The sequence below is a fragment of the Montipora capricornis genome, chromosome 3, assembly GCF_036669925.1.
Source record: "Montipora capricornis isolate CH-2021 chromosome 3, ASM3666992v2, whole genome shotgun sequence".
Classification (NCBI taxonomy): domain Eukaryota; kingdom Metazoa; phylum Cnidaria; class Anthozoa; order Scleractinia; family Acroporidae; genus Montipora; species Montipora capricornis.
In genome coordinates this window covers 50,156,613-50,171,612 of record NC_090885.1, presented here as the reverse complement: position 1 = coordinate 50,171,612, position 15,000 = coordinate 50,156,613, and the positions used below count along the sequence as shown (strand labels likewise).

Below are 15,000 nucleotides of genomic sequence, written 5' to 3'. Positions count from 1 at the left end.
AAAACTTAAAGGCGCTGTTACGCAGTGCAATTTTTCTTTTAACTTGTCTCACCACGCCATTGCTAGACAAGTTGCACGAATCATTGCTCAATGTAACATACCTTGCAATAGCCAAAAACGTTGCGAGACCAGTTGCAGAAACCGTTTCGGAAATTAGAATTGATTTCTACTTTCCGCAACGGTTGCAACGAATGTTTTAAAGGGCCATTGACAACCAGTGTCCTTTGCGCGCCTTTGTTGTTGTTATTATCCGGGCAATCGAATCGGCCGGTTTGCTTCAGAAACATGCCGTGAAGAAGAACTTCTGCGAATTCGCTGTTCGATCAGAGTCGTAAGCAGAGTCATAAGCTCGACGGAATCGGCGTCGAAAGAATCAGATGTTCCCATTTTTTTCTACTTCGCTTATGACTCTGTCCCTTACGATACAATGAAAACCAGATTGTAGGAGTCGGAGCAGAAGCGGAAGAACCAACCATTCACAATTTTGATTGGTTTATTCTTCCTTTTTGCTTTCGACTGGATCGTAATCGGAGTCATAAGTGGAATCGGTATTCTGCTTCCGACTCCGACAGTTTGATTTTCACTAGACTCTGTCGGGGAGTGAAAACAAGCCTTAATCTGGCGGCATGGAATCAACATGAAGAACGAGTTTCTGACGCGCTTCTGATGAGTTAAGCTGAGGGTATGGAAAACAACATGATGAAGATCAACAAGTAAGAAAACAAGTGAGAACAATTGCCAGCCAAATTCAATCTTCAGTCCTCAATCTGGTAATATCTCACGGCTTCGTAAGTCAGGCACAATCGTAGATGTTCTTCAGAGAACGCAACAAAATCCGATAGATTAAAAAGAGTACTCTTTTATCCCAAGGGGATAGTGGGTGGAGACAAAGACTTGTGAACCCAGAGAAGTTAGAAACATACATATTTATGAGCAAAATAGCTCATTATCTGCTCATTATGTGATACGAAATGGGGAGGCGCGGTGGTCTCATAGTTAGAGCGCGACTCCGAATCGAGCGGTCCAGCTTCGGGCCCTGGCCGGGTACATTGTGCTGTGTTCTTGGGCAAGACACTTTACGCTCACGGTACTTCTCTCTACCCAGGTGCATAAATGGCTACCGGCGAATTTATTACTGGGGGTAGCCCTGCATTGGACTACAATGCATCCCATACAGAGGGACTAGAAGTACTCCTAGTCGCTTCGTGCTACACTAACCGGGATAAGCTCCGGCTCTGATGGGCCACTTGGCTCGTAAACAGACTTTACTATGTGATACGAAATACAAGAACACCAATTTCCCACTCTTCCCTATGCCGCTTTCTTGACGTTTAAGCTGAATCACTGAATAAAAGGTTAAAGAGAAACTTTTGCAGGTTACAATTTCATAAAAAGCTGAACTACAGACTGGAATTTTAACATAGAAATCAGTATAAAAACCAGTCGAATTTTAACTTAAATTTCAAATAGCTTTTAGAAGTTGTGCCAACCCTCTCAGTGTCTCGATTAGATAAATGTCATTTCATCTTCATTTTGCAGGCGACAATTTTGCACATTTTCAAATGACATGGCATCAAGTTGAGTGTTCACCCATTTTTGACATTTCCTTTAAAAGGCAGTTAGTCAGCTTTCAAATTTTTTCCTCCAGCGCGTCATTGGTTATGCTAATGCAATGTACAATCATACCAATATTAATAATGTCCAGTCATTCTGCGCCAGGGCAAGTGCATTCGACCCAGGTTTGCTTTCACACGACACTTCTTCAAAAGTAACCCAGGTTCGACCTCGATCGAAGCTACCTCTGGAGATGGGTTGGATTTAACCCAGGTCGAACCCGGGTTAGCAGCGTTCACACGACGATAACTAACCTGGGTTAAACTTGAACCCGGGTTCGTTTATGCCGAGTGAATATAAGAAACCATTTTTTCGATTACTGAGTACTGCCAGTCAGGCTAAACCGGTAATTAGATCGACCTACTTTTCTCATGAACAGTCTTTTTAACACTCGCTCGGATCGTGACAAACTCCTTTCCAAGGTCGGAATATTGAACGTAATACTTAACAATTAATCCATAAGCGCGCGTTGGATATGAGATGGTAAATAGCCAACGAGGCGCGTAGCGCCGAGTTGGATATAACCAGTCTCATATCCAACAAGCGCGAATGGAATAATTGTTTTATTAAATTCCTTCAACTCCAAAAATTTGGCAGTACGAAATACGAGCGGAAAAAGCGATCAAATCCGAGCGAAATCGAAAAAAACTTGATGAAAACTAATGCGATGTTGTGTAATACCTTGTTGTCAGACAGACGCAGGCTCATCACAAAAACATTTCTTGCCTTTTCGCGTACTTCTAAACGTCGGAATTGATCCAAACTTTCCACAAAAAAAGGTTTTTTCTCCCTTTTGGCTTTATTCAAAGAGTAATTTCGCATTCCGGCGAAAACATTTTTAGTTTAGCAACGCTTAACGCAATCATTTACCATATAAGGTCAAACCAAGGTATATGAGCTGATAACCGAGATTGAGTGAACCAATCAGAGCACGCGAAATACATTATCCGAGGTTGAGAATTTAATAATATCCATTATTCTGGTTGGCCGAAAAAACATTTTCCCAATAAAACTGACGTCAATAGGCCTTAATCACATCGCGGCCATGTTGAGTCCCAAGGGATTGAAAAGGTTAGTTTTGGCGCACCAAGAATCGTTCCCAAACATTTCATATCGAGGCTGAAGGTACGAGATGTATTGTTTATGGCCAATATGGCCGCCGCGCGAATAAGGACCATAGTTCAATGAGCATGGTTGGTGCAGTGGTGAGAGTAATCACCTTCTACCAATGTGGCGCAGGCTCGATTCCCGGACCCGACGCCATAACTGGGTTGCTTTTGAGTTAGTTCGCTACTGTGCTGCGAGATTGTTTTCTCCGGGTCCTACGGGTTTTCCCATCAAATACCAGCATGCAGCTGATTCCAGCTGGCTGTAAGCTGTGCTCCAAGGTCACACATGGACCGTATATACCGAACGCATAAATGGCTGCCAAAAAAATATTATTATTTTTATTTGCTAATTAGACTCACTAGTCTCGTTTGCATGGACAAAATACAGAAGAAATGTCGCTTGAGAGCGAGGCTAGTGAGTGTAATTAGCACAACTTTTGGCCGCCTTTATGCTTTCGGTCTATAGCGGCAGCCAGGGGCGCCATAGGTTGCTTTCGGTTCGACCTTGCTGAGCTGCGTCATTGCTGTATTTGGGACGACGATTAGCTGTGACAATTATTATTATTATTATTATTATTATTATTATTATTATTATTATTATTATTATTATTATTATTATTATTATTATTATTGTTGCAAAAATATTAAGCAAACAACGTCACGCCACTCCAGGATATTTCCTTGCTGTGAAGTTTTGATTCGGTTCAAAGCGAAATAAAGCACACTGACATTACGACTCTCAAGAGTTTTAGATTCATTATAAAACAATGCCTGAATTAGGATTTTCTCAGAGTGTTATCTGTCTTAAAAAATAATGAAATCTTCCATATGGCAAATTCTCTACATGATACTTTGCTTCATCAATGAAATAATTCTTAAAAGTATACCAGGAAAGACCCCCGTTTTTCATTCAGAGACAATTGTTCTCAATAACTACATGAGTGCGAACTTTGCAGCGGCACTGCTCATTTTCGGCTCTGCTGCAGTGGCATAATCTTTCCTTATGTTGTACGCTTCTCTTGTATCCTCGACCACAGCACATCAACACACAATCATCCCCTCTGTGAGTGTTTCTATGGCACTTGCGCCCGCGCGTCCCAGGAATGCGATATTTGTCTTGACGATAGCAATACGTTGGTGACTGGGAGATGAATACCAATTCCGACTTACTGGGTCGCTTGAGATTCGGTCTGTTTGGACCGCTGGCTTTCAGATAGAATGCTTGTTTATTTTTCCGCTGAATGGCAATGACATTTCTAGCGTTGTTGTATTTTGATTTGATCATTCTACTGATTTTGAAGAGAGGTGGGAAGGTCATAAGACACGCCTTGGCATTTCCTCTTTTCCCGACTTTGCACTTGACGACTCTGTTTTCTTTTAGTACCTGAAAAAAGTTGATTAAAAACTGTCTGATATACTATTTGAACCCCTTCTCCCCCCCTATCACCCCACTATCAACGGCTTCATTGCTTCATTAGGATGTAACTGCCAAGTGTTGCACATGGATTTCCACCATCTGTGCTTATCGCTTGCAATGAAAGTTTCACATTTATCTGAACATGTTCACAGTGTTCTATGTTTAGCCCCTTTTTTCTTATCATCAGATATGCCTCAACATGTCTAGTGCATGCGAGGCCGGGAGAGGTAGAGAGAGGGGGGGAGCATATTTTACTTGAACACGTCCATATTTGTCCTATGTTTAGACCTTTTCTGCATATCATCAGATGTGTCTCAACTTGTTTAGCGCATGCGAGGCCGGGTTAGGCGGTGGTGGGTCAAACTGGTGCAAAGCCACCTTTTACTATATCCTTGTTTCGTGTCCTATCTCGCACGCATGCAGCTTTATTACTCTGTCGCCTTCGTCCTCAGACGTAGTCCTTATTATTCATTAACAGGAGCCCATGACCCGGAGCGTAGATCTCTCGTAAGAGTTTTCTTTCTTACACCAACCATATTTCTTTCTTACATCAACCATATTCAGGCTGATTATTTTAATTATTTCTTTTTAAATATTGCCTTAGATCTAACCAGGGATTTAAGCCCACTCTCCTCTGGCACTACCAACTTTATTTATAAAGTCTGCCCTACTATGTCTAGTTTTTCAGTGGAGGGGAACATAGTTCAGGAGATTGTACAGAAATTCCTTAACCCAAATAAACGGCAATGGGTCTCGATAACATTTCTCCAAGAGACCTTAAGTTATGTGAGTCCTCTGCTGTACAAGGGCTCTTTGAAATTTGTATGAAAAGCAGAGCGGATTGTCAATTCCCTATCAGTTGGAAGAAATCCCAGGTGGCTGCAGTTTTTAAAAAGGGCTACAGGCTAGATGTAAATAACTATAGACCTATATCACTCCTAAGTATTCCTAGCAAAATTTTGGAAAGGGTGGTCTGTATATCTTTTGATAATCATTTCACCTCTCATAGTCTCTTGTCCGATAGACAATGGGGATTTAGGAGGTCATTCCACAGAGAGTCTTTTGTTGCACCTTACCGAAGTGTGGAAAGAAGCCTTGGACGATGGGCTTAAAATAGGCGTCTTATTCATTGACTTTGGGAAAGCCTTTGATTGTGTAGATCATGTCATTCTGGGTGAGAAACTAAAGGCTTTGGGAGTGTCAGAAGATATGTGGATTTGGCGGATGGATTATTGAGCAAGTAGAAGCCAATTGACACAAATAGATGGCGCTTTTTCGGAATCTAAACTTGTGAAAATTGGGGCTCCTCAGGGTTCCCTGTTGGGACCTAGGCTCTTTATTACCTATGTTAATGATCTTCCAGACAGCATTAGAAGTGGCGAAGTTTACATGTATGCGGACGACACTACTATATATACCATTGGTAATACTGATGAGGTTGCTATAGCCCTCCAGGTGATATGAGATCAGTTACAAACCTGGTGCCAAACGAATAGATTAATTATCCATGAAGGGAAATGTTGATGCAGTACACCTGGATAAAAAACCCTTTATTGGCCCCCTGAAGCCTTTAGTTTGGGGAGACAAAACATTGAATACAGATCTTTCTCTTTATATCTTGGCATAGTCATTGATGAAAGACTCCTGGGCCAATCATGTAAAATCAGTCTCTACCTCATATAGCTCTAAAGTAAAAATGTTGAGACGCATAAGCTTTTTATCAAAAGCCACTCTAGAAACAATTACAGTAATCCCAAGCGTATAATATGCTATGGTTGTGTGTGGCTCTTGCTCAGATTATTTGATGAAAGATCTAGAACTAATCCACCTTAGGGCAGCAAGACTTATCCACAAACTACCAAGAGACATGGAAGACGAAACAGTACTCATAAATGCAAATTGGATGCAATTGAAATATTTTTATTTTTCTCGTATTTTAAATATAACGCATAGAGCTTTTTATAAGATAGAATTAGATGATGTAAATAGACTAGTTGTTAAGAACGCTTCTTATTATAGTCTTAGGAAGTCGTTAAATATTGTTGTATCGAAAATTAGCATATCCTACTATCCTAATTTTCTTGGCCGGTAAAAGTTACGATTCCTCTGTTTTTCCCATTAATTCACGGCCTACGCGCTTGGGGGAAAAAACCAGTAGTGTAGAAGCTCTCGTAACCTGCTATTGTTTGGTATTGTAAGCAGCTTCTATTGCTTTTAAGTTTAAGTCATTGTTTCAATTGTTTAGTATTTTGTTTTGGCTAGGATAGCGAACCGATCACGTTATACGCTACGAGAGCTGCAAAATCACTCGAAAAAACAAGATCCGTAACTTACAGTACCGACCTCGAACTCGGTTAGTAACAGGTAGCTATTTGTATGATAAATGAGAAATACTTTCATACTACGCTCCAATTTTGTTTTACCACGAGATGGTTCTAGGACCTGAATTTTTCCTCAAAACAAGTATAAAGTTTGTTAATGTCTTCTTCTTCTTTTTTCAAACAAAGAAAATTGATAATTAACGTTTCTGTTAACCGTAAAAGAATTAATATAACCGCTAGCAGTAAAAAAGGCAAAACTTTAACCGTAAAGCCAACACCCCTTTTAGGCCCTCAGGTCTGAGAAAACCTCCGCTCAAAATTGCCTCACCAACGGCTTTCTTCTAATGATGACCTTCTATTAATAATTCTCTGTAAACATAAGTCATTGCTTACCTCAAGCCCGACTCTTACGTTGTGTATTTTCATCATGTCGATTTGAGAGTTGTTACTTCTAGCACTGAGCATAAATCTCGCAGCTGTATAAGATCCAAAGACAACATTTACGCTACATCCTGTCCATTTCCAGGATTCTCCACGGAAAGAATGTTCCACTTTTTCGCAACTGCATTCGGTAACATTTTTTGCTATACAGGCCAAGGCTACCTTGTAGGCAAGCGCAGCCGACAACATTGCTGTAGTAAAGGCAGCTTCTCTCGTGCCATCTGTTAAACGAAATCGTCATAAGCGGACTGATTAATTGGAGCCGATATTTCATGACTACAACTATCTTTCAAGTACTATTTCAAAAACGAGTGCGAGTGTTTCATCAGGGTTTGACAAACACGAGAAAACTGATAAAAGCACGAGTGCTTTTATTCTTTTGGAGTGTTTGGAAACCCTGGGGAACCCGTTGAAGTCCTGAATTTTTCAGTCTTCTTTACGCAATTGCAAGAATTCCGTTCATAACGGCAAGGATCTTAGCTACACTTGATTTCAGATCCGCAGTTCATTTATGATCCATTTCAATTCATATATCATCATATTCACCGTTAAAAAGGTATGTATTACCATAACAGCTTCCGATATTCAACCGAGAAGTGATACTAAGTATTTAGGAATTTTTATCGATGATACTTTAAAATGGGATACCCAAATACAGCATGTTAATTATCGATTAGCAAAGGATCTGGGCATACTTAATAAGCAAGCCAAACTCGACTTCAAACTGTAAAAATAAGACAAAACAAATGTTTTTGGTCCATATTTTTTGCTTCCCAAAGAGAAACTGCTTCTATTTATTATAAACTGCTCGAAATTTGCACTCTTGACAATGTATTTAATATTAGGATAGCATGCTTTATCTATAAACTTAAGACCCCAGGAGTTCTTCGTAATTTAAGAATATCTGCATCCAGAATTCATCGCTAGAATACTAGATATGCTTCAAGAGAGAACTTATGCAGACCATCATCCAGAACCAATTATGGGCTGTCAAGATTTACACCAACAGCTTCTAAAATTTGGGAAAATATACCTTATCAAACTTTACCTTTTTCGTCATTTACTAAACAGCATAAGAGCTACCTCCTTGACAGCCAAACATGTTGTTTGTGTGTGTGTGTGAACTTAATGTAACACTCCTTAGATGCAACTCATTGATGTAAATAATATTGTAAATTTAAGTGAATTTGTCAATTTGTTCACTTATTACCATTAATTTTATTTTTATCTGTACCACCTATTTTACTAGTTCACTTCCATACATATTTTTTTCAAAAGGTCTAGATAGCAGCAACAATATAGATATTCGTATAAACATAACAACTTTCTTTAATTTTCCAGACATGTTTCGACGGTACATCCGTCATCTTCAGTGTTACATATTTTGAAATCGCCGTTGAATTTAAAGCGCGCGCGATCTTACAAACTTCGTTACATTGCGTTGTCAATATTGCGTATTAAATCAAAACAGAACAAAACAAAAATTTAAATGAGTGACGCTTAGTTCCTTACAGGGAGAGAGTCAATATCTTTATGGGTCACCATGAGAATATATGGTTGGATCAATACGGGGATTCAGAGGTCTTATTCTATCGTCGCTACGTAGACGATACATTTTGCCTTTTCCGCTCTGAACGGGATGCAACCCTTTTCTTCAATTACATCAACAATCAACACCCCAATATACGCTTTACAATGGAACGGGAGGCTGACCATGTTCTACCTTTCCTAGATATTCTAATCAATAACACTGACCCGCACCAAAGTATAACCACCGTTTACCGGAAAAAAACTTTCACAGGTTTGCTCACCAGTTATCTGAGTTTTTGCCCCTTTACCTACAAACTGGGGTTAATCAAAACCTTGATTGATAGAACTTTTAAGATAAACAACACTTGGATGGGGTTCCATACTGATCTTCAAAAATTGTCTGTCATTCTGCGGAGGAATCTCTTCCCTGAAAACCTTATCAACAAATATATTTCTAAATATATTCAGACAGCAGTCAAGGGAGGGAAAACACAGTCTCATTCAGGAATCGAGCCCCAGGAAACACCTAAGTTTTTCTTTAAAATCCCTTACGTTGGGCACTTCTCAGTCACGGCACAGAGGTGTATACGCAAACTTGCTAATCGGTTATGTAAACCTATTGATATAAGGTTAGTCTTCACTACTTTCAAAATCAGGAGTCTTTTTAATGTGAAAGATGCTGTCCCTGTAGGGCTTCGCACGCGTGTGGTCTATAAATTTTCGTGTGCAAGTTGTAATGCTTGTTATGTTGGTGAAACCAGCCGACACTTCTCCACACGAGTGCGCGAGCACTTACTTTCAGACAGATCTTCGAACGTTTTTAAACATTTGCAGAGTTCAGAGTCTTGTAAGGCATCCTGCACACAGGATTGCTTCGAGATCCTGGACTCTGCAGCCACTAAGTACCAAGTGAAGCTTAAGGAATCCATGTATATAAAATGGGAGAAGCCTAACCCTGTGGTAGTGGCCATCTCGAAAGCATCTCCTACTATGGCCACTACGCACCTTTCCACTTTTTCTCACTCATGTATAATTAGTCTATTTCCTTCATTCTTTTAATTGTTATGGCCATTATGTATTTTCTTAAATAGTGCATAATATATAATAATAAATCTTGAATCTTAATAAATCATGCTGAGAATTGGAAAACAGGGATTGATAAAAATACCCATTGTTGAAGTCAGTGGTCTATTCAAAGATAACGATTTCCATTTGTTTCAGTCGCTTGATACGTCTTTGTTTGTTCATTTTGGTGTCTTTGTTTTAACTATTCAAATACGTGTTATTGAATAAATATTCAAATTAAGGAATGAGTTCACTTAAGTCTGATGCTTTATCAAACTCTAGGGTTTGATATTATATTAAACTCATCGATAGTGCGTCATTCCAGTGCTTCACCGGGGTTTCAAACCACATCACGTGACGAAATTGGCGTATCTTGGTTGGATGATCACCTTATGAATTATTAATGCCTCTGAGAAAAATTATTTACATTCCATTCTGCTTCATAACTTGATGCACTATTATCCTAAAAGATATAGTTATCATACCTGGTCCATTTAGACACTGCGTCCTTACACTAAAAAACGGTCTTCAAGACAAGACGAGAAGCTGCCTACTTTTTTAGGTTAGCCTTAACAGACGCCATTTTTTTTACCTCTTTAATTTGTATCCCTTGTATTTCATTAACTTACGCTTTGCCATGAATTGAAGTATATAAAAGGTCATCGTAAATGTATCGTAAATGGGAAAGTCAGCAAGGAAGTAAAGGCGTTATTTGAGATGGCCACTCTTGACAGTTGGACATGCTCTGTGGCCCTCAGTAAAATGCGCTAAGGGTATTAGAGATTCTGAGGTCATCTTACCTCATAATCTCTTGGGCTACAGAATACAACTGCCGACATAACTACCATAATTTAAGACCAATCGGCCTTTTACAAAAATTCGCCAAGTCAACCTTTTTTCATAAACACGATGATTCTACTAGTTTCATTTATTTTTTCCAGAAATAAAAAGGGAAGCTCAAAATATGCTACCACGCCGATTTTCGTAAGTATGTCGTTTAAACAGGTGTTGTTACAGTTGAAAGAATCTAAAAGGATTTGTATGGGAAAAGATCGCTTTGCCACCCAGTCACGCTTCAATGATTTTCCCTTTATTTTTCTAAGTTTTCAAACCGGTACCGCTTTAAAATTCTTCCTTTGGAAATATGAAAGTCTGAAAATTTCCACCCTTACACATTTTTTCTCGCTTATTTGACCCATGGTAAAAATTGGAATCTGAGCTCTGCTTGTGGAGCGTAATTATAAAAAATTACACAACAGTGCAAAAGCTTTTCGTTCGTAATTAAAAGTAGAGACTTCCGAGTGTTAAAATGGTCATTCTCAAACTCATTAATAATTCATAAGGCTATTAGACAATCGGAGTGCCTTATTTTGGTCAGGTGCATGCATCTTGATACCCAATGAAACTACAGATCAAGAAACACTCGAGTTAGTTCGTAAAACTGATCAAGACACTTAAATTATGCTAATAAACCTTCAAGAAAAAACCTGATATGAATAAACTACTCGCACACAATGCATTTTAAATTTTCCGATCATTAGACATAAAATTTTCGTGGTACCCCTTATCATTAGCGTCCAGCGGATAAAACGAATTTGGACACCCAATAGTCCCATATCACTCAATGTCGAAACAAAAGATTTTGCCCGTCTAACCTCTCATTCAGAGTGAGGCTGGACGGGCAAAGACGATGCAAAGACAAAGCCTTTATTCCCCACGGACTCCAAAATATCCTCCGCGTGACAAAGATGAATAGTTCAGCTTAAGAGCATCCATGTCTGCACTCAAGGCTTGAACCTTGTGTACTTCGTAGTCTTTTGAAAAGTCCACCACAATCTAAAACCGGCAGTTGTACACCTGTTAACCTCAGCCATTCGGCGAAAATGTTCACAGTCCAATTGTTATTATATATTTAGTTGATACTAGAACGGCCTCGTTTACCGAATCACTTTCTTGGGAAGACGATTTTGGAAGGCGAAAACGACGTCATTCCGACTTGCCCAGTTCTACCTTTTAAACTCACCCAAATATTGAATATTCCTTTCTTTAATACTATCACATGCCTGATAAAACAAAAGATCCTCACATCACACTCACACTTAGCAAAAAAAGATTATTGGAGAAGTCATGTCAAAGACTCGTGCTTCGTGTTTCATCAGGGGTTCGAAACACCTCGAAACAATAAAAGCACTCCACCTACGGCGTCGTCCTTTGATCTGTTTCTCGGTGTTTGGAACCCATGATGAAACACTTGCACTCCTTTTTGACATACTACTACAATCTTTACCTTAAGTGGTATTTCTCTGAAAATTTGTATTCTGGCTAAGACAAACACGATCTTTTCATTTCTGGAATATATAAAGTCCGAGTTTTAAGTTCATCAAGAGTCAGTCATGTGACCAGTTTGTTGCAAAAAGGCTATTCACGTAGGGCACTATAAAACATGGAATGACGGATCGGTGGAATGGCGGAATGACTGAAAATCCAAAAACGTGGAATGGCGAAAAATCGCAAATGAAAAACATCATTCTGTCACTCCGTCATTCCGTCACCCCGTCATTCCGATAATAGAGAATATTACGACAACAAACTAATAAATATATGAAAAAGGCATATTTCTCGGGCGGAATTAGGCTAGAAGGTTTTGGAGACAATTTTGGCAATTTTGATTATATTGATTTTGATCGCTAACATACAACTTATTCTTATTTTTCAAAGATAATTCATGAATAATATTTGTAAAAAGCTTTAAAATACAAAGCAATGTATGGCGTTCTTTCTCAAATTGAAGCTTATTATATCTTAAAAATGCATGGTTACCCCCAATTTTCTGTTTGGATACCAAGGGTACTTACTAAGATCTACTTTCTCCGGATAGTTTTAAACCCCGCAAAAATATCCCTGTATTAGTAAGCATCACCGATAGGAAATTCGAGTATCTCGAGATGCGCAGAACGTATGCGCAATAACAATGGTAGCCACCGTCCTTAAGTCCAGTAAATAGATGATTGTCACTTGACGTCACAGCACAGACAGCCCAAGCTTAGTACACTGTTTATAGAGTTTGTAAGGGACAATATACTTTGAGCTTATAAATGCCAAAATAAGCTGTAAACGTAGAAATAAATTTCAGTTACCTTTACGTACATTTGTCCCCGTCTTTTCTGTGCAATCGGAGGGCAAACTGTGTCCGTTTTAGACGGGTTTGTGGCTTGCGAATTTTTCCGATGTCGTTAGTTTTCCCCTCATAAAGAGAAGAAAGGCTGTTGACTCACGGCGACCTCGTCGCGAAAATTGCTCTCCCATTGCAAAGCAACCGTCACAATCGCCATAAAAACACCACAGCCTTAAGGCCAGATAAATGTCCTATCACATCAACTCCATTCCGGGACCACGCAGCGATTTTTGGCGGATAAATTCCAAATAATGTTCGGCTTTCTATAATCTTCCTATGCGCTCAGCTAGATTTGTGGCTACGGCCCTTATAGCTTGATGGCGATCATATTACATTCTGCACTCTCATTGGACAATTTCAAACACTCGGCCAATGAGAGTGCAACATTATTTAGAATTTATCCGCCAAAAATCGCCGTGTTGTCCCGGAATGGAGTTGTGTGATAGGAAATTTAATGGCCTTAAGTCTGTGGTGTTTTTATTGCGATTCGGACCGTTGCTTTGTGGTGAGAGAGCAATTTGTGGGACGAGGTCGCCGCGAGTTACCAGTCTTTCTTCTCTTTATGAAGGGAAATGACAACTAACGACATCGTAAAAATTCGTAAGTCACAAACCAGTCTAAAACGGACACAGTTTGCCCTCCGATTGCACAGAAAAGACGAGGACAACTGTACGTAAGAGGTAAGTGAAGTTTATTTCTACATTTACAGCTTACTTTAGCATTTATAAGCTCAAAGTATATTATCCCATACAAACTCTATAAATCGTGTACCAAGCTTGGGTTGCCTGTGGTCACAGCAGCCATTTTGGTGCACAGAATCATGAATAAAGAAAAAAGTCTTGGGAATTTGACTCTATTATAATGCAAAACATAAGCCATAATTTTATATTGTTTTGTGCACCAACATGACCGTCTCATCACGAGATTGAAAACCATCTATATCGCCAAGTGGCACAAGTCAATTAAAAGCGCTTTGTGTTGCGGGTTTTTTTAATTCGGTGGGAACCAATTTTTGTGGATCGGGGTCAATTCGCAAAATCCGCAAAAAAATTGAACCCGCAAAATTTCATGCTACGCAGTATATGTTGAAGAAATTTCTTTCCAAAGCGCTTTCCAGTTATTGACAAGAGTTTGATTTTGGTCGTATTTGTAATCAGTCTAACACAGTTAGGTATATGGACCAGTGACGGAATGTCTGAATAATGGGCACTTTGTTGTTATTGCTAGGTCATCCCCAAAATATCTACGGATGGTCTCCAGAGTAGGAGTGGCACAGCAATGACAACTCCAGTCCTAATACCGTAGGGAACCCTGCGGGATAAGTTGTTTTAAAACCAAGGGGTTTGAGCCTGGCCGTCTATGGTAACCATACTGCCTTGTGGAATTTATATAATTCCACAACTCAGTGGTTTTCTGAAGGGGAGATCGACATTTCACTAACATGATTCTCATGATCTAGCATTGTAGCATCTCAGTTCAAATATGCTCGCAAACTGGACTTCAGCTTAAAGCAGATCGAGATCACAAAATTGTGAGGATCGTATGCTCTTTTGTTGACTTAAGAATTTGAGTCTATTGCCACCTTAAAAGCAATGAGTTGCCCATAAACCTGTCCAGCCGACGACCCTCCTCGCTACCATCAACAACCATTTTAAAAACCCTTTAAGTTGACTGAGGGCGCTTTCCATTTGACAGAACTGACCGGCCAGACCGGGCATTTGGAAGGACTAACTCTACAACGCCTTCAAGTTAACAATCTTCCGAGACGATATATATACTCCTCCAGATGAATGCGAGGGATAATCATGCCAGTTTTCCTTCAAATAGTTACATTTTCTTTGCAAAGTGACAGGTCTGGCCGGCCAGTTCTGGCAAAAGGAAAGCGTCCTAAGATATTAAATGTTGGAGTTAACAATAACAGGACTAAGACTGCTCCAATTGCAAAAAGGCTCTTTTCCCCAAGCAAGGTACAATTCCATCTGCTTCGCATAAATTCTCGTTTGCATTCTGATAGTCCTTCTTCAATCCCTGTCTTTATTGCAATATGAAGACCAGGTACATTACGGCAAAACCTTCTTTGGGCGTCTGAGAGTCCTTGAGCTTTATTGCACCAAGAATTCGGACGAAACACGCTGGATCCAATGGCTGGACTACTGCGGGCATTAAGGAGGCTCGAAAGGGTTTTCAGCTGAGCGCGCGCGCGTAAGCCACACACGCAATTCGTAAGCTGCTCGCGTCAGCTCATGATTCAAATGGATCACGAGAAATAAACAAATACCGCCAATTTCGCTCACCTTTCTCCTAATTCCTGTATATAAGGAATATAAA

The 15,000-nt window shown here is 39.7% G+C and overlaps 1 protein-coding gene across 3 annotated transcripts in view; it reads right to left on the bottom strand.

Moving 5' to 3' along the window:
* Positions 1-3,314: 3,314 nt before the first annotated feature.
* LOC138043319 (protein Wnt-7a-like) overlaps positions 3,315-15,000 on the bottom strand; it is a 17,566-nt gene continuing 5,880 nt past the window's right edge. Inside the window, exons 2-4 of one of the 3 annotated variants that reach the window (XM_068889553.1) lie at positions 14,613-14,825; positions 6,855-7,134; positions 3,315-4,107 (exon numbers count right to left, since the gene is read on the bottom strand). In XM_068889553.1, the coding sequence (XP_068745654.1) occupies positions 3,634-4,107; positions 6,855-7,134; positions 14,613-14,825 (967 nt within the window). In that variant the 3' untranslated portion in view covers positions 3,315-3,633. Of the gene's footprint in view, positions 4,108-6,854; positions 7,135-14,602; positions 14,826-15,000 lie in introns of all 3 variants that reach the window. The other 2 variants (XM_068889550.1, XM_068889551.1) reach the window with 2 other exon arrangements.